At 35.2% G+C, this 20,363-nt stretch overlaps 1 protein-coding gene across 1 annotated transcript in view; it reads left to right on the top strand.

Moving 5' to 3' along the window:
- The window catches only part of st3gal3a (ST3 beta-galactoside alpha-2,3-sialyltransferase 3a), a 249,979-nt gene extending 230,973 nt beyond the window's left edge, over positions 1 to 19,006 (top strand). Inside the window, 4 exon segments of the mRNA XM_051933244.1 lie at positions 492 to 649; positions 3,927 to 3,972; positions 3,974 to 4,075; positions 15,781 to 19,006. Coding sequence (XP_051789204.1) covers positions 492 to 649; positions 3,927 to 3,972; positions 3,974 to 4,075; positions 15,781 to 15,870 — 396 coding nt within the window. The 3' untranslated portion in view covers positions 15,871 to 19,006.
- Positions 19,007 to 20,363: the final 1,357 nt, after the last annotated feature.

The following is a 20,363-nucleotide window of genomic DNA, read 5'->3' as shown; positions in this document are numbered from 1 at the left end:
ACTGAGAATGTTACATTATTCTTATTACCTTATGGATGGATGAATGGATAGATTGATTATACTATTTTTTGTTATTGTAAGAAATTTTACCCTGTAATGTCATTCTGTTCTGTATGTCAGTATTGTCTATTTTCATTTCATTGTTTTTCAGTTTATGTTTTACAGGGTAATTTGTGTTGTCTGTGTTCATCTCTTCAGATCCATACGATAGGGAGAATGAGTCAAATGAGAAGACTGCTTCTTAAAATTTATAATCTGTAAATTAAGCTTTGCTAATCTTTGCATGTAGACAGCTTAATAAATGAGTTAACCAATTGGTGACTTAATTGGTATCATTGTAGCCAATACATTTATTTAGTCTCTGTAATTGTCTTATTAAACTATTCTTTATATCAAAATTTGCTTGAGGAGAATAATCTGTCTTCCATAATTTGTATTGTCTTGTTCATTCTTCTCATGGTGACTGACAATGCTTTCTTTCTGTCTTTCAGCGTGTGACAGATGGCTTCTGGAAGTCAGTAGCTATGCAGGTTCCTAAAGTGCCCAGTGAGGTTCGCATTTTGAACCCTTATTTCATCCAAGAGGCTGCTTTTCACTTCATCGGACTGCCACTGAACAATGGAATCATGGGACGAGGGGTATGTGAGGGGTAAAACAAAGGGTTTGCTAGCAATGACCATATAGAACATTTAGTTAAGGATATGTTGGGGCACATACCTTTCTTTCCTCCACCCTTTCAGCTGTTTTTGAAACTCCTTATTCCAGTTTTGGAGAGCAGACTTCATTCTTGCAGTCTTTAGATACTAAATAGAAGTTAATATAAACTTACTAATAAGATATTTTAGAGCTGCTAACTAATCTTAACAGACATGTAGTTGGGTTTTTGGAGGAAAACTGGTTTGACAGACACAGAGTGACTGAACCAAGGCCTTCCTGCATTTTTGCCCAAACTGAAGATGTTAAGTTTTAAGTTAATGGACATTAGTTCCAATGAAAAACTACCCTACTATCCAGGATGATGCTACATTTTAAGAGAACAAGTAAACCTTGTGATATGTAATATAATACATTGTTATATTTAATAATGATCCGTTGGCAGCAGTTCTTACTTAGTCTTGGAGTTGAAAATGGAATGAACAGTACCATGAGTAGTTAAATGGACACATACTGAGCTGAAGAAATTCTGTAGTAACTCAGAGCTTGACATTGCCCACAGATATTATTTAGCAATGTCTAGCAAAGTAAGCATATTGTGTTAAATGGTTTCAGTGCATGAAGTTATTTTAAAAACTGTAGTTTGTTAAACCCGTTTAATAAAAAAATTAGTAGGAAGGTGTTTGTGACAAGATTCAGATAATCTCAAATAAGTGATAACTTCAAAATATAGGCCTTTGCTCTTTAGTGCAAATAAGATTGAACAAAATCCTTCTTAGACTTTACAGGAAATTAACTTGTAACATATTGACAAATTTATGGCCATCTACATTTCTTCCTTCATTTTCATGTCTTTGTTTCCACTAATTATTTTGGAGATATTCATGTTTTCAAAATGTTGCTAAATAAAAAACGACATATTTTACTTTGCGGTTAGTGATAGTCAGACAGACAATTTTCAAGGGTGTATAATTTGTGAGTATTACACAGGTCATATTCTAGCGAAGAACTGTATAGGCTACCTCAGGCTGAACCCCTAAACATGTGGTCACCACGTGCCTTACACGGTAATATTCATCTGAGTGGGGGGTAACGCTAGAGGCACAATAAACAGGGAAAGGAAGCATAAGGAAACTGATCACAACAGATAAAACTGACCACATCCTCTGCTTTGATAATCTTAATTCCTGCCTCCCAGAACAGGGTGCAGAGATGGCTTAATTAAAAATGACCAGGGGGAGAGAGAGTAAGACTTACTGCCTTTTTAGTTTTTTGCACTTAAGAAACACTTGCATTCCTTTATTATAGTGTAAGATTTATTTTTTAATTAATGGAAATAAATGCACAACTAATTAGTGTTAGTGCACTGTTACTATATTTTACAACTATTTTAAAATTAATTACTACCTTTTCTGTTTTTAAATAAAGCATTGAGCAGATTGTACTATTAATGTGTATAGTATGTGTATACTACATTTAATATTTACCCTCTGATCTATGCATCGTTGGTTTCCACCATACATCCAGGGCACTGGATTCTGAGATCTTGAACTGGGTGAGGGGATAAGAAAATGGATAAACATTACCTCTAAATATTATTGTGTTTGCATTCATTTTTGTTTCATTTTGTGACTTAGCAAATTTCCAGTTTCAGTGTCATCAGTGTTATGGAATATTAGAAAAGTATCTATGAAGAAGAAATAGTTTCTGTTGTGAATTTAAACTTCATGACATAGTGATAATAATAACCCTATAAACCTTCAAGATAAAATTATCAATATCAGTTACTTACATTTGCTTTTTTATCCATCTGTTTGTTTTCAAATGTTCTTAATCCAGTTTAGGACTGTTGTTGCTGGAGCCTACCCCAGCAACACTGGTTACAAGGCAGGAACAAACTCCACAGAGGACAAACACCCCATCTGAGGACACACTTGCGTACACATATTACATGTTCTTCACAAGGGGCCAGTTAACCTAAGATGTGCCTATTTAAGATGGGAGGGTAAAACCAGAGTGTTTCTGGACCATATTTTTGTGATATGAAGTACCATACCATGGAAAGCACTGTGTGTGTGACAGTTTATGTACATATATATGTTTATGCATATGTGTTTTGGTTTATTTGTATACAGTGTACTATAAATAGATAATATAATTTTATTTTGCTAAGATTATGATGCAGTGAGCACTCACACTGATTACATAAATGGCCATACTTAGTGTAACGGGTTCCAGATAGTTTGTTGTCTCTGATAGTTCATTTACCGTTTAAAATCTTTGATTAAATGGACCTTTAAGTATTATTTTTTTCTTTTGCCGCATTATTTATGGGATATAAGAAACTAAATTAGCTAAAACTTAGTAAGTGTGGCTCTCATCAAAATATACACACAAAGAGTGTGAATGCAGGAGAGTCCTTCTGTTTTTACCCCAGGCTAAAGAAACCAGAAGTACTGAAGGAGCATAGTCCAGGGTGTCTTTTGAGAGCAAGAGGGTTTCTACACCCTTACCAGGATAAATATTCTTATTGTCCTCTAGTATGTCCACAGTGGCAATGAACAAGCCAGTGAAGGAAACCTTGCATACTTCAAAGATGAACATGCTACTCGGAAAGCCGTTCAGGGAGCCCCAGACCTTAAAGGAGGAACTGCTGTATATAGGAAGTGATATTTACCTCAAGAGTTTCCTGGATGTATAGTTCTTTGGATGCATCAATTTGCACTTTAACATTATAAGGAGATAAGCAGAAAAGGTTCAAGAATGGTATAATAAAGGTGTTCAGTGTGGTAACCAGTTTGTTGTTGTTTATGTATACTGTATGTTTTAGTAATTATTCATCATTTCCTTCTTTTGTGATGTTTCTGAATTATTTTCATTGAATGTCTTTTCTTAACTAGATGTTTTGTTTGAGTACTCAGAGATCATAAATTCATTATTGTCTATCCAGAAGCACAATCCACTCTCTTGTTGTTGCACTTTTTTCATTTTGGATATCACAGTCCTAATTTAGCTCTTAGGGCAAAGTAATACCTCCCAACACAGACATTTTACTGGATATTTCTGGAACCAACAGTGACTTGACCTCTGCTGTGACATCGGCTATTTTGGAATCCCCTGATTACATGACATTTGACAAACAATTTGAAATGGTTACATGTCTAGTTTGTACCTAAGGTGTTGGGCTAATAATGACAACATCATCAATGCAAAGGAGGCAAATTCAATGATAAAAACAGCCTTTCTTAACCTGTCTTTTTCATCTCTTCTAGAATATACCCAACATTGGGCACTGTTGCAATAACTATGAGTCTTCATCAACTGTGATGAAGTGGCAGTAGCTGGATTTGGTTATGACATGAACAACCCTTTTGCTCTTATGCACTACTATGAAAATGTCAAAAATGTCACCATTAAAGAGGTATGTCTTCTTTACGTATTTGTATGTGTGCAAGTATACTAACACCATGTATTTACTGGGTAAGCTGTCTTAGAAATTTTAAGTCTGTTTTGCCTCTACTTTCTACAACATTTTGCAACCTTTTTTGCTTCAATTTTTCGCTTTTCTTGTGTTTTGATGAACTACTATGAAGTTGTAAGTATGTGTGCCATTATGAAGCTACATTTATGTCGCACAATATGTAGATAAACTATTATAGTAATCTTTAACGCCATTTGTTTTAAAATGGAAAAATATGCAATGACTTTCTCAAAGTAATTTGTGTTTATGACATTTTAAATTCCAGTGTTATTCAAATTAAGTATGAAATAGTTATGTAACTATTTTAATTGTGCAGAAGTACGACAAGTTATTTAAAAACCAGAAACTTGATAAGTTCGCTCTTCAGATAATATTACTGAGAAAAACACATTATTAAAGATAAATATTCATGAGTGTAGCACAGGGCCATTGAAAAGCTATAGGGAGAGAGCTCTCTGAGATTGAGTGGTCACAAACACTTAAAACTGTTTAAACATGGAAGACAAGAGTCCAAGGATTCTGTGTGTTTGTGCAGGTCTACACGGCACAAGTAAATCAGGCAAAAATTCTCATAAAAACCAATGAGAGTATGTTTAGTTTGACTATAGTTGTTTGAAAAAAATGATATACTAGCTGGATTTGTTACTTACAGTATTTCTCTTATTATTTTATTAGTAGTATTTTTATCCTTCAAATACCATTGTTTTTTTCAAAATGCCTTGGTGCTGTTCCTTTAATACATTTTGAATATTAATGCTTCAGGCAGGGTGATCACTATATATTATTCCCCAACACCAATGGATAGCAGAGTAACCTCAGACATTGAAATTCAAGACAGAAGCAAACATTGTTAGATGAAGAAGATTTGAACAACAAATAAAATTCAAGGTGTAGGACGCAAATTAACTTCAAGACTAGTCACATGTCAAGACCCTTAAGTATATCCTTTGCTTAATATTATTATGATGGTAGTACTTGGATGAGGTTTAACTAATTATGATGTTAGACAGCAGTGACATATCAGGTTGATTAACATGAGAAAGTAAGAATTTCACTGTAATTTGTACATAAACAGTCATCCTTTATAATGGTGTGGTCCTAATAACCATTAGTGCTATCTGGCCCAATAAAGTGAATTCTGATTCTGATTTACTAGAGGCTGAATTACACCTACAATGGGTTTTTATGTAAAGATATTTGCTATTAATGCATGCATGAAATAAGAGAATGGCAGAGTGTAAAGGGAAGTATTCAAAATATCTTTGAAAAACACTATGGAGGAGAGATTGTGGAGAAACAAGGGTAAATAGTTGGTTTATATGAACTTTTTATTAGAGCTGGTGTCACATAGTACATAGCAAAGTACATGATAGCAATGTTCCCTCTAAGCTGAGCGCGTGAGCGATCGCTCACACGAATTCAGAGCGTCGCTCATACTTCCCGCACGATCGCTCATTCCGACGGCGTCGCTTGTACTTATCGCACGATCGCTCACTCCAACCGTCGGAGTTGGTGCTCATAAATTTTTGGCTTAAACAAAATGTCGCTCATAAACAATGTTTTTTGCTCACTATATGCTACTCCTTAGAGGGAACATTGCATGACAGTACAGTTTGAAGCAGCAATAAAACAAAGTATAATATCAACTAATATCATGAGCACAAAATTTTTATTTAAAATTAGAGTCTAAAAAAGGAGACGCAAAACAGTGAAACTGTGGAATCTGAAATGCTAGTTTATTTCTAAAATGCATAAATATTTTTTCTTTTCTTTAATAGTATAACTGTAGTGACTATTATTTGTTTGAGACAATTAATTAACTCAGACATTATATTGGTGCACATTGCAGAAAGTTAACTTTTCAGAAAAACATAAGAAAACTTTGCACAGCCTTTTTGGTTTTTAACTGACTGAAAAAGACAATTTAATTTCTAATCCATTTTCCTGTCACTAAAACCAAGTTGGAATTTAAATAATGCACACTTCACATGTTTACTTAAGTCTAAACTAACAATAAATACAGTAATCCATTAGAAAATTCCCAGCTGAAACTCTACCTCAACAAAATATTAAAGGCAACCATTTTGACTAGAAGCTTACAGAAAACATCCAATACTTATTGCTTGTTTCTTATGTTATCTTTATCCTGACCCTTATTATGACTTTCTTAAGTTGAGCATTATACTTAAGGTGTCCTAAATCCAGAGTAGTTAAGTTTGAAAGTATGGCAAATAAATGACTAATATATATTTAGATGTAATTGTTTTTTGTCAAAAACTAAATTTGTGTGTCATTTATCTAAATAATATATGTGCCCTGTATGTGTATGTACTGCTGTTTATTGACTAATATTGAACATCATTTTGGCAATATGGTCAAATGTTTTTAGGAATGCCCTCAGTTTTTCTTCAGATTTAACCAGTTGAAATGCCTATGATTGACCTAAAATGGTGAAAATGTAAGGAGTAAACTGCCAGAGGATTAAATTTAAAAGTTTAGGCTTGCAAAAGCTAAAATATAGTACTCAGAATGTTACAAATGGGCCTTCTTCAGGAACAACTAATAGGTTACAACTTATAGATGTTCTGCATCAATTAAAGTAAATTTAAGCCTTTCAAGTTGAAGCAAACAGTTTTCACAGGTAGCTCCCAACTTCTGTTGATACTTAAAACCCCCTCAGTCTGTCTTAATGCAAGAGCTGAAACAAGACTGTGTTACTACACCCTCTGAAGTACTACTTGCATTAATATTCAAGTGATAATGGCAAGAAACAGCAATTAACAAATGTAATGAGACTGAGCATTATTACCCTTAGAAGTGTCAGCTTTTCTTTTAGGGAAATTGCAAAAAAAAAAAAAAAAATCAAAGTGACAGCAAGTACAGTGTTCTACACAATCTAAAGGCATTTGGAAACTGGAAGAAACTCTGATAGATAGGAAAGGGATTGGTGGACCAAAGTCTCACAACACAGCAGCTTCATGCACAGCCTTAACAGTGGTCTCAAAACAGCAAGTCTCAGCTTTCTACTGTGAAGAGAAAACTGCGGTTCAGATTTGACACGGTGAGCGGCAGTCAGAAAGCATTCCTTAAAGGACAAAATAGAGCCTTGAAATACCGGCTGTGGACTACGGCTGACAGGACAAGTCTCCTCTTCACAGACTGGAAACTGAGACTTGCATATTTCTACCACTGTTAAGCTGTGCTTGAGGCTTGTTTTGCTGTGAGGTGCCAGTGATTCTCAGAAACTTACTCTTCTGATTGGGTTGTGACCTTTTCATCATTATGAAAAGTGAACATTGAGCTGTTATATCATACCTGATGTTACAGTAAAAATGACTGAGTTAGTGTAAGTCACCCTAATGCAGGATGTTCATTACAACAACAACAACATTTATTTATATAGATAGATAGATAGATAGATAGATAGATAGATAGATAGATAGATAGATAGATAGATAGATAGATAGATAGATAGATAGATAGATAGATAGATACTTTATTAATCCCGATGGGAATATAGCACATTTTCATACAAATAATGTAGCTCAAAGTGCTTGAAATTAGAAATCAGAAATGCTATGATGTAGAAGTACATAAAAACAAGAATAGTTGTGTCAGATATTTGAATTATTAAATGTGTTTTCATTTTAAATATTCTAAAGTAAAAACATTCACGAATTGTAATAAAAAAATTGCAAATTTTTTGCCCTCCTAATAGAGAGCTGTAAAGTGCCTAGAGCCCTAGTAAATGACCAAAAATCAAAAAATACATCATATTTGTAATCACTCACCTTGAAATCAGTCATTCAGATTTAGGAAGAATATACCTTCACCAAGTGTTTGCCATTGTCCTCTACTATTTGTTGTAATGTTATGTGAGCCTCTAGTGGTATTTTTAGGATTAAACAAAGTGGAAATGATCACTGAATATTGCTGAGTTAGCATCTAACAAGTTAAAAAGTCAGTATACAAATATAGTCAAAAAGCTGAGTAAAAGGAGTAGCAGGTATTATATAGTCAACAGGCCAAAACGTAGTCAGAGATCTTAAAAACATAAACAGAGATTCTGAGCAAAAGCTTTAGTAACACTTCAGAGCTATAAGATCAGACAAGGTTAGGGCATTTCAGAAAGTAATTCTAGATGCAAGGCAGTGGCAAGTAGAAGACACAGTCAAAGGTAACAATATGTGAAATGTGTGTATAATGGATTTGTCGGAGCACAGGCATAACACTATCAAACAGTCAAATTACTATAATTATTCTGGCCATTAATCATGACAAAACATAGTTGTATTTTTAATTGTTTTTTTTTTCCATTATCAGCAGTCAATTGAAACTTTGTGATTTCTCTACCTCAACTTGTAAATATTGGTAAAATAATAAACAATTGGTAATTCTGCACATTTTTTTTCCATTTTGCATGATAGGGATGATCTAATAATCGAGTTTAGTCTTCCCTGTAATACTATCTTTTTCTTTATTAATATTTATTGTTGGTTGGGTAAAATAACTTCTTAGGTTACGCTCAGAGATCTTTTTTTTAATGCAAGCTTCAGGCCTGTATCTATAGGCAAAAACATACTGTTGGGTTAGGTGATCCAGTTTTTTTTCTTCGTTCACTGTCTCAGCAGACATGTGTAGCTCTTGTGTTTCAGTTTGCTGGTACAAATGCCAATGCAGTTGCAACTGTTAACTTATTCAGTACAAAGTAATTGTTTTATAGTGACCTCATTTCAAGGCTGGTGTTAAAACAATTTGTTTTTTTGGGTGGTGCTGTACAAGTTGAACATACTGTATTTTATTGTAGGCACCCAGTGCTTTTAAGCAGAAAAGGTTGTATTTAATATGCTGCAAAAAATTACTCTATGCTATAAAAAGCACCATATAAGGTAGAACCAAAACTCAGATATCAAAAATTTGCCTTTAGGAAAATTTATAGGAGTATTCAGGTCAGCTAAATAATGAATGACTCTGTTACTAAAAGCCTGTAGTGAATATGTCTGTGGTATTTTTGTGTTTATAATGTGGGTTTGAAAGTAAAAATTTTGTGATCACTAAGAAATAGCTTTAGAAAATGAAAGTGCAGACAGAATTTGCTTTGTTTATTCAACGTGAGAGAGATAAAGTCTAAACTAAGCAAGTGGTGCCTGATAATTATTACCTCTTCACTGAAGAAGATCCACTGTACCATTTCCAAAGGTTAAGTGCAGCACACACTAGTTAATTTACTGTTTAATAATAGAAGAGTGTTGGATTTCATAAATCATTCAACCCAATCAGTTATTCTAGGTAAACTTTGGAGAATTTCACCTAATTACAGACAAGCAACAGATTGGTCAGCATAAGAACTTTTTGCACTCTTTGACAGAATAGACCAAAAGCCTTGTTAAAAGGTACAAATTGCGAAACTGTTATTCTTTTATGAAAGCAGGAAACTGATGTTTGAATCTGGTGTTATTCTGCAGACTTGTAGGATCAAGGTATATTCTTCTTTGGTAAATGTTTAGCAACCTTTTCAAATAAAAACTCTTTAAGGACTGTGCTACAAATTGACTTTACTTTCTGAAGTCTTTTATTGATAAATTATTGATTGTAATTGAATTTTATAGAAACTGAATGAAGAACAATCATCAGATATTGCCTGTAATAATAATATAACCTTGAAGAAAGATTTCGTTATGGATTTGACCCTTAGATTTCAAAATCTTTGATGTTGAGTCTGAGGATCAAGGGACGCTCTGTCCCCTGCTGTGAAGGATGCTTATCAGAAATATTATCATTTCTTCCTTTACCTCCTTCTCTTCAGGAGTTTTAAAACAGAAAGCCCTCTTATCTGTATTTCAAAAAACATAGCAAACATTGTCAGAATAATTACCAAACCCAATAATAGTCCATTTTTACATTAAATCTACCCATTGTATACTTTTGATTAGTGCTAGGATATGTAGCCAGAATAGCCTATTTACACCTGGTCCTAGTAAATAAATGCAGCTGTAATTCATTTTATGCAATATTCTTGCTACTTTCTGTAAAGTGATGGTCATGGTTTCCAATTGTATTCTATGTATTTCTTATCCACAAAAACACAACAGAAATAAAACAAGTTAAAACAGAAATTAAGAGTAACAGAAATAAAACAAGTTAAAAATCCCAATTAATCTCTTAGCTCAAATTAAAATTGCTTTCTGTTGCTAAATATAGAAGAGGTTACTAAAAAGTGATCTTTGTTTACTGATATCATCAGTGCTGGAGCTGCACTCAATATATACTGGTACATATATTAGGGTCCAAGCAATCTTCAGTCAAATTTAGCAGTTTTCCACAATAATGTGAATGATTCAGTCATACTAATAAATACGGGTTCTTTGTCAAAATCCATCATGTTGTAAATTAGAAGCATGCCTCTAGGAGAGCATCCTGAAATCACTGAAGTCCTGTAATTCACTTCAGTTGATTGGCCTCCTGCACTTTTAGTAGCAGACCAACGTACACATTGTGGAAGCTAGTTAAAAACAAAGTACAAACACTCTAACAAGACAAGCAAAAAAAGAAAAAACAACAACAAGCCCCAGCTTCCACTTTTATACTAAAAGTTTGAAGGGCTGGTATCCATGACAAGTGAAAAACATTCAATAATATAACCGTAATTTCACAGTTAAGCACTACTATAAAAATACAGAAAGGTCCTTGTGCAGAATTGCTAAATACACCCCACTCCCTGAGCCTTATATGGGTCCAAAATTAATCTTGGCGTTAGTCACATGAACAGTATTTTACCTTGTTTCTAGGGCCAATACATGTTACTGGATTGGACAATTCCAATACCAATTCTGATTTTTTTTTTTTCATTTCTTTAACAAACTTTTACACTAAGCTCCTACATAACCAGATGCAGAGAAGCCTTATGTTCTATATTATGTTCTTTGGTATTTTTATAAATAAACTATTTACTATTTATTTTTATTAACAAAATGAAATTCAGTAGGCTTATTATTCAGTGATTATAAAAATGCTAAAATAAATAAAAGTCCCTTTTTTAAGTAATTAAATATGTAGAGAAAATATTTATCCATTAAACATAAAGCATTAAAGAAAATAACATGTTTCTCATAATTACAAATTCTCATATTGCTTAATTTCTTCAGTGATGCACTTATCTAAAACAAAGCTTAATATAAAAACATGTAGTTTTCTCTGTCTAAGAAAAACAAATATATTTATTCTTGGACATTGATTCAAATAATTGATATTGGCATTTAAACACTACTTAAATGTAAATATACCTGCACTTATATTGGTTTTAATCATTAATTGCATGGCAGCCTTTTTCCCCATTGTACCGGCTAGACATTCCTAATTCTTGAGGTGACATTATACGTTTGTATTACCATTTTAATTATTCAGTATTTGTTTTTTACACATGTGTTTGTGGCACACATAATAAACACAGTACAAACTTTTTAAAAAGCCAGAAATCTGTCAAATATTCATAAGATAAAGTTTATCAAGAAGACACAAGGCTAACATGCCCCACATGCATATATGCTGCTCATGGCCTGCATCTTCCATCACTTGGTACTTCCAGGTTCACACACTAGGCTGATTAAATAAAAGTATCTGTGGCATGACTTGCCACAGACTTTTTAACTGGGAACAGTTCTACAATTGCTCTCCGTTCCTTCACTACACGCCTGAAGTATTTCAGCAGTCAGACCAGTTGGATTCTGGTATTGTTTGCAGAACAAACACTGCTGCAAGTGCCTCAAGTATCCTTTTGGAGTGTTGCCCACCATGCATCCTCCAAGATCTTCTTTAAGGTGACCTGAAAGGGCTGTCATGAACATGTCAAGGACTCAGGGATGACAAAATATTAATGGCCACTCCCAGCTTTTCAACAACATTATAGGACTGAGATATTTTTTATTTCTCATGCTGTCATGTTTTCCTCTTGTAGCCAGGCAAATGAGATGGCACCATGCAGAATTTACAGTTAATCAGTGATTATTCACAAGTTGTCATTTTGAAGGTTAGCTATTAGCTTTTATTTTACCATTTATCTAGATGTTCATGTCTTAATTGTTTTATAAATTGACAATAAAACAAGCCGTTTCATTTGGGTGTCACAAGACCCTCATGTTGCAGTATGTCTGTTTCCTGTTCTTTTGTAATAATACATGAAAATCAGTTGTTCTTAAAACAGAATTTGCATTCAAACCATGCCATACTTTTCCTAAAAACTCTGACCGTTTGTTTTCAAATCATGCAATGAAAATGTCCATCTTCATCCTAATAAACTTGCCTGCCCTCCTAGAAATAATTTTGTCAGAGAAACATATTAGATCGAGATATGATACAATGATATCAGGTTCCCTGATTCACAATAGACCATGTTAATTTCAAATTAACAGCTGCTTGTCCATTTTCAAACCCACTTTATCCAGTTCAGAGTTGCATGGGCTGAAGCCCCTATCAGCACAAAGTAGAAATCAACTTCTGCACATGGGACCAGGCTAATGTAGAGTCATGTGCAAGAAAAATCTGGGGTCTGTCTAATTAAACAATGGCTGAATGTCACTCAATATTGCATATTGTTACATTTCCAAAGCATCATGAGCTAAATTGTTTCCTACTAGCTAAGCCATTCAGTTGGGGTATCATAAGGCCTTGTCTCCATGCAAACATAATAAAGGGGTTGGTTTAGTCAATCTTTACAAAACTTAAAGAAAGCCCCATTACAGACAAATACACAGAGGGAAGACTCGGTCATTCATGCATTGTATGTAGATTTAAACAGACATGTATGAATGACATGCATTTACAGTATATTATATTTAAGACATGATTAGCCAGTAGTAACCAATGGAGACAGTTCTGTGACAAAAGTTGAAAATATTCTCTTAAGCATTTGTAGGTATTTGATGTTTTCATTTTTATAACTTTTGCTCCACATTTATTCTGTGTAGGTTATATTATACATAGCTCTAGTGAGAAAACATTCTAGTTTTATACAAACTAAAAACAACTGTTTTTAAGCTCTTGCCTTCATGTAATTTTAATGCTCTCCACTTGATTATACACTACTTTAAGCAGTACTTCTATTTAAGCAGCTTAAGTCCAGTGAATTATCTTGAAATGGCACAAAGGTGTAAGTGGTAGACTGACAACAGTAAAAAAAAAACAAAAAAAAAATGTTTAGGTTACCAAAAATTGAAAAAATAATGTAATTTTTAGAGTTCATTTTTGAAGGAACTTAACTTACAGAAACTGAAATAAATTAAACTTTGAAAGTTGATGCAAACAGTTCCTTCAGGTGCCCCCATCTGCTGAAGATTATTTAAAACTCTTAGTTTAAATCGGCATTGGAACAAAATGTGTTGCTATGCCCTCTGAAGCATTATTTGGGACAATATTGCAGTGTATATTGCTACCATAATTTGGGAAAAACGGCAATTAACAAAGCAAAAAAAACAGACTATTACAATCCTTATAAATGTAGGTCCTTTCCTTTAGAGAAATTGCAATACGCTATAACCCCCCCCCGTAGAGTCAGCGGTTCAGGGTTCGCGGACTCTCAGTCGGTTCGCCAGATTTTTTCTTAGAACCTAACAATTAATTGTTAGCGGAAAGCGCAAATATCCTCCGCAATTTTTTATGGCTTTTTTCGTGGCAATACTGTGCTGTAGAGAGAACAGGAAGCAACCGCGTCTCCCAGGTGAATGGGTTTACCACCGCGGTTTGGGATGGTGAAACTAGCCAATCGAGAGCATTATTCATTTCTCTTGCTGATGATTGACTGCTGTTTTGTGACGCGATCTCCAGGTGAGTGGGTTTACCACTGCAGTTTGGGATGGTGAAAATAGCCAATCCGAGAGCGTTATTCATTTCTCCTAGCTGATGATTTGACCTGCTGCTTTGTGACGCGTCTCCAGGTGAGTTGGTTTACCACCGCGGTTTGGGATGGTTGAAAGTAGCCAATCCAAGAGCGTTATTACATTTCTCCTTGCTGATGATTGACTGCTGCTTTGTGGACACGTCTCTCATGTGAGTGGGTTTACCACCGCGGTTTGGGATGGTTGAAAGTAGCCCAATCCCAGAGCCGTTATTCATTTCTCCTTGCTGATGACAGACTGCTGCTTTGTGACGCGTCTCCAGCTGAGTGTCCTCATGTTTTCCATTTTGTTATTGTTTTGTTATTCTTAAACGCACACGATGCCGTTGAATCGCCCTGCACCTTCTAAGGCCTAAGAGCCTAAGCACCAGAAGAAGTTTAAAACACTTCAGGAGAAGGTTGAACTACTGGATTTGCTCCGGGAACTAAAAAGTTATGCTGCAGTAGCACACCACTATGGCATTAATGAAAGCACCATATGCTATATAAAGAAGAACAAAGCAGCGATCTGGAGTACCGTATCTTGTAAGTTTCTGTGATAGTGCCAAAAGGTAATGACCATAAAGAATAAAAATATCATCAGGATGGAATCTGCCTTGGCACTGTGGATCACCGACTGCAGGAAGAACATTCCCTTGGATGGTCACATCATCCGTGAGAGAGCACGGAAATTGTACAAGCAGTTCGCTACAGGAGACAATGTAGCAACTTCCTATCACAATGTTCCTGAAACCTATAAAGAAAAGCCAGCATGAAACCCCACCAGAAGAAGACCCGTCCAAAGATACGACTCCTCCTGATGCGCCTGAAGAAGAGGCGCCACCCCGAGGAGTTTTAAGTCCTGTGCAGCTACTTCATCATCATCATCAGTATCATTCATCATTGGTGAGTACCCGTACATTTTACTGTATTTTAATTAAATAAAATTATTATGTATTTACTCTGCTTATAACAAAGAAAACTACAGCACATACCAAAGAAAACGCGCTTGCATGAATTACAGTACGTATAGCGGTAACATCGGTATTTTACATTCTAGCACCGCGGGAGACTTAGCAGTACAGTACTGTACAGTAGACGGGTTTACCTTTGCATTCTGTTTTTAGGTAATTTTTTAGGTAATGTATTAATGTATTAAGCTGAGTTGCAACGAAATTAAAGTGCTTTGGGGGCATACTGTATTTAGGGTTGAAACTATAAAAATAGGCATTTAAAAGGCATTTTTTTAACCACATCCAAAAGTCACGGTTTTTCACAGTCTCGCGGGTGCTCTAGGAACATAACCCCCGTGAATTTTGGGGGTGTACTGTATATGAAAGGCGGAGAAGGAAATTGACTTGTCCCCAAGAAACAGGTTAGAAAACAAATTAATAGCAATATGGTCCTGGGTTCCTGAGTTTGGGGATTCTAGTGCTCCCTTTCCTTTCACTCTTTTTCTAGTGATACTTTCTTCCTACAGCCAAGGTTGTGCCTCACCTCTCCTTTTTTGGCTGTACCACAACAAAAAGATGAGGTCATGGGCTCAGACCATAGGCATTTGTTTCATGCAGCTAAAAAACACCATTTAGTCTTTCTTTATTTAGCGTATCACGCTATATAGAGAACATTACATTTGAGTTATTTCCTTTTCTAATCCCATTCTTTAAAAGTGTTATTGCCTGCAAATATTACTACAAATGTAACAGTTTTTTTTTGTGTCTGATGGACATTTTGTACTGATGGACAAATCCTCTCTGTTCTCTCATTTTTATTTTAGTCATGGACCCACAACATCCCAAAGGAGAAGGAGTTTCTCAAAAAACTTGTAAAGGCCAAAGTCATCACAGATCTTACAAATGGAATTTGATTCTTCTACAAAAAAACAACAAAAAAAAAAAAAACTCCTTTCTTGATGGAGATTGGCTTGCATGAAGAAACATGCAGAGAGTAACTTTTATTTTAACTTTGTGGTGCCTAGAAAAGACAAACTGGAAAGTCAGACCAGCCATGCATTTTACTGGAACTCTCAGAGCCCAGTGGATTTTACTTTTAGTACTCAATTTTAGGCCGATGCAACTGGAAGTAGGTTGGTGGTGAGGGACCGTAAAGGCTTTTATCTTTAAGACTTAAGTATTTAATTATTATTTAAATATGAAAAATAAATCCACAATACTGTTGGATGTGCCAAATGTACCTCTGGAGATGATGCCCTCCAGAATTTGCTTGAATGTATATGTAGAAAAAATAATTATGGTATTCATTTGTTCATCTAAACAGTACATGTATGTCTTGATTTATTATATATATATATATATATATATATATATATATATATATATAATATAATATAAATATAATATAGAATGTTTATTTTTTTATGTGTGTGTGTGCGAGTGGTGCCCTTTTGGAACTACTAATATGGGTGTGTCTCTGTCCAGGCATCAACGAACATTCCCTGCTGCTATTATTAAAAGGGCCAAGTGCACTCTTTTATGTTCATTTTGTTTTTAAAAGTATCTCCCAGTCCTGATCATTCTCTCTACTCTCTAAGAAGGCAATCTTTGTTCTAGATGCAATCCACCGACTTTTGTGAAGGCTGATATTTTATTAAATTTGAATGGTCAGGTTTTACAAGAATAAGCTGAAGAACTAAATGAAGGAGATGGACAAGATGTGGAGCAAAGCAGATCATGTGTTTTGGTAACTGTAACCTCACTAACCCCACCACCAACACGATCCATCTACTTCCCATGCTTTCATACTCTAGCCATGCTGAAGTCTTTGAAAACCAGTACCAATATGAATGCAAATCAGTATTATTCTGAAAAAGATGGAAAAGAGAAAACTATTTATTTTAGAAAACAAAAAGAAGGTAGCCAAGCAGACTTGGTGTAGGAGCTATTATTGTTCAAGAACAAGTCATTCGCTGTATCCTGCCATGACCTGAGCCATCAGTTTTGAAGAATACAAGATCCTGGTGTTGTCATGGGTCAGACACCAAGCTGCTGTTTGTGAGTGACAAGAGACTGGATGATCTGGACCAGAGGGGAAATGAACAGTAGAACTGTAAACACAGATACATTTTTTTTCTTTTTCTTATTTGTTCCATTGTGCTTGAAGAGGATGTTGGGAACCAAGAATGATTACAGTAAACTATATTATAATGTATTAAAAGACTTTTTAACATTAGAAGGGTTACCTCAGGAGGAGATTGAGGTTTTTTGTCTTTATTTTGCCAGAATACTCTGATTAAGTAATAACTGGGTTTCTTTGCACAAATTTTGCACAAAATATAAATTCATGGGTTTATTATTTGTTTTAGTCAGATTTTAAAGGAATATCTGTTTGCCTAGCAGAGCTGTTTTGCTTACGTACGTGCATGATGTCTCATCTTAACCCTAAATGGGCAATTCATTTTTTTTTATGTTTGTATTATTTTAGAAACTGAAAAATAAAGTATAGAATACATTTGAAAGAGGATGATAACATCTAAAGGAGATCATTAGGACTCTGGAAGGACTTGCCCTGTGGATTGTTTTATCGAAGTTGAGACTTAAACTTACTTGAATTTACTAGAGTAGAGCAGCTGCCATGAGGTGATGAGAAAAGAAGATATCCCAAGAGGAAGCCAGTTCACAAAGCTAAATGAAATTACGAAAAATGCTCAGCTTTTTTTGAAATGCAATTCATTTGGGTTCATGAGATTACTGAAGAATTTGTAGGCAAAGCTTTGTAGGCATCTGTTATTCACAATCATGTCATGTCATTTTTTTAACCCTCTTAGTCCAGGCCACGGTTGTGGGGTGGCTAGAGCTCATCCCAGCTAACATAGGACACAAGGCAAGAACAAACCGTGGACAGGACACCAGTCCATCGCAGGCAGAACACACAGACATGCACCACACACACACAAGGTCTAATTTAGTGCTGCCAGTTCATCTAACTAGCATGTTTTTGGACTCTGGAAGGACAGCAGAGCACGCAGAGGAAAACCTACGCAAACACAGGGAGAATATGCATACTCCCACACATGAAGGATCGGGGACACGAACCTTGGTCTCCTTACTGTGAAGCAGCAGCCCTGGTTATTCACAGTAGATGGAAAAAAGTAAAAAGCTTACTGTAGATTAACTTAACAATAACAGTTTGACTTTTTATATTGTAGCTAAAGGGATCTCCAGAATGTGACTGTTTAAAAGTTTTAATAGTTACACTGGTTCTTGGGAAACCTGACAATCTAGTAATTAGTAGACTAATTCTGTGTAGAGTTTACTATTTCTCCCCATATCCCTGTGGTGTTCTTTGGGTACTCCATTCCGAAGACATGTAGGACAGGGTGCCAGGTGGGAGGGAGGGAAGGAGTGAGTCTGTGTGCGCAGCCAATGATTCGTGCCCAGGACTGTAATGGAGTCCAGAAAATACTACTTTAAGTAATATTTTTCTCACCTCGAACAAGCAGAATGAATGAACGAACTTTTTAAGGAATCATGTAGGCATCGTCTAAATCTAATCTGAAGCACCAGCATTTTTGTGTAAGGCAGCGAGGCTGAGCGTGGAACATTAAAAGTCATTGTTTCTCCCAGAATAAGATGTGAAAGGAGATGGATAAGTGATGGCCCATTAAAAGACAAAATTGAAGCAATACCATGAGAACACATCTATTCTATAACGGCCCCTGACACCAGTATCAGCATGTTCTCTTTGTGTGAAGTCCTGTTAAAATACTGCTTTCTTATGGTGGGTTATTGTTCTTACTTGAGCTGATATACAGCCGCAATCTTTTCATTTCTACATATATTTTTTAAGAACATTTAGCCTTTATTTGCTGTTTCTACTCTCATGTTTTACTCCTGGATTTTGTTCAGTTTTTACTTTTAATGTAGGTGTCATCATCTTAAGGAATAAAGGCTACAGTGAGCATTTAATGTTTTTTTTAGAAGACAACTCTATATTAGATGTTTACAGTACCAGAAGTCATGTAAAATAAACTGCTGAAATGAGAATTTAATTGTCCATTGTCTTTATAATTCTAAAAGAAATATTCTATGTAAAAGCAGAGTAAGTCACATTCTTCATTACGGAGACTGAACTATGTGAATTTCCTACAGCTGTAGAACACACGTTGTGTGCCTTCATTATAGGAGGGCACATTTTAAAAATGAAGCTGGTATGAAGGGAGTGGTTAGAAGAGCTGGAGTGTTTACTGAATTCATGAACCCACAGCTAAAGTAAATGAGAAAAACTTAAGGTTTTCTGTGCATCAACAAAAAAAAAAAAATCAGTTCATACAGTCAGTCCCAATCTTTGTTGGCCTTACCTTGCATTTTATGTTGGCTGACGGCTCTCTGCCACTAAATGGTTTTTATACTAGATATCTAAATTTGCTTTCATTTTTGGTGCTAGATTTTGTGACTGCCATGTTTTAATGCAGGATTCCTCAAATTTGCTTTTTTTTTTTTTTTTTCTACTACCACATTTTTCAATTGCACCCGAGTACATGACTACTTAATAAACTGTCTCACTCTGAGCCAGGCGTGTGAGCCATGTAAAAGTGCAGCAGTGGTGGTTAATCATACATTTGATTGCCTGAATTATTTTTGACCACCAATCTGAACGAATTGCAAGAGACAGCCATTTATACCCGTAGTTCTGAGCACTCCATGCAGGAAATACAGTTGTCGTCTTGTCTGCAGCATTTCTCAGCTCAGCAGATTTTAAATCTATAAAGCTCTTAAAATTGCACCATATTTTTATTTGATGTTTGGTTTTAATCAACAGGTATTGGAAAGTTAATTTCTACTGTTTTTTCTATGATTTTTTTGTATGATTATTAATATTATTTTCTCTGTAGATTGTTACCTCCGTAGGTGTGCCAAGGGTGGAATACCCTGAAGTGAATCGGATGTGAGCTGCGGCTCCTCATCTTGTATTTTGATGCCAGTGTCCATAAGAAGTCTGCCTGATCGATCCCTCAGTCTTTTGTTCATTTTGAGACACCACTTGTCTCCTTTGTCTATTAATTTTGACTTTCATCTTCATGAGGCATGAATGGGCCCACGCTGCCCAAGTCTAAATTCTTGGAAGTGTTTACTTTTGTTCTTAAAAAGCATAAAGAGCAAAAGTTGAACAATTACCTGAAAGAAAGTGGTTACCTACTGAATGCTTGCTGTAAATTGGTCATTACAACATAACACTAAGATTTAAATTTACCTCCATTTACTCATATATACTGGCTTTCTAAAATTTAAATACAGTGGATTCAGAAGGTACTCTGACCACTTCATTTTTTGCATGCTTTATCATGTTGTAGATTTAACTTCAAATTGTTCATTTTAGCACAACAGTCTATAATCAATAACC

This window comes from Erpetoichthys calabaricus, chromosome 10, assembly GCF_900747795.2.
Source record: "Erpetoichthys calabaricus chromosome 10, fErpCal1.3, whole genome shotgun sequence".
Classification (NCBI taxonomy): Eukaryota; Metazoa; Chordata; class Cladistia; order Polypteriformes; family Polypteridae; genus Erpetoichthys; species Erpetoichthys calabaricus.
This window is presented reverse-complemented; position numbering and strand designations above follow the sequence as displayed.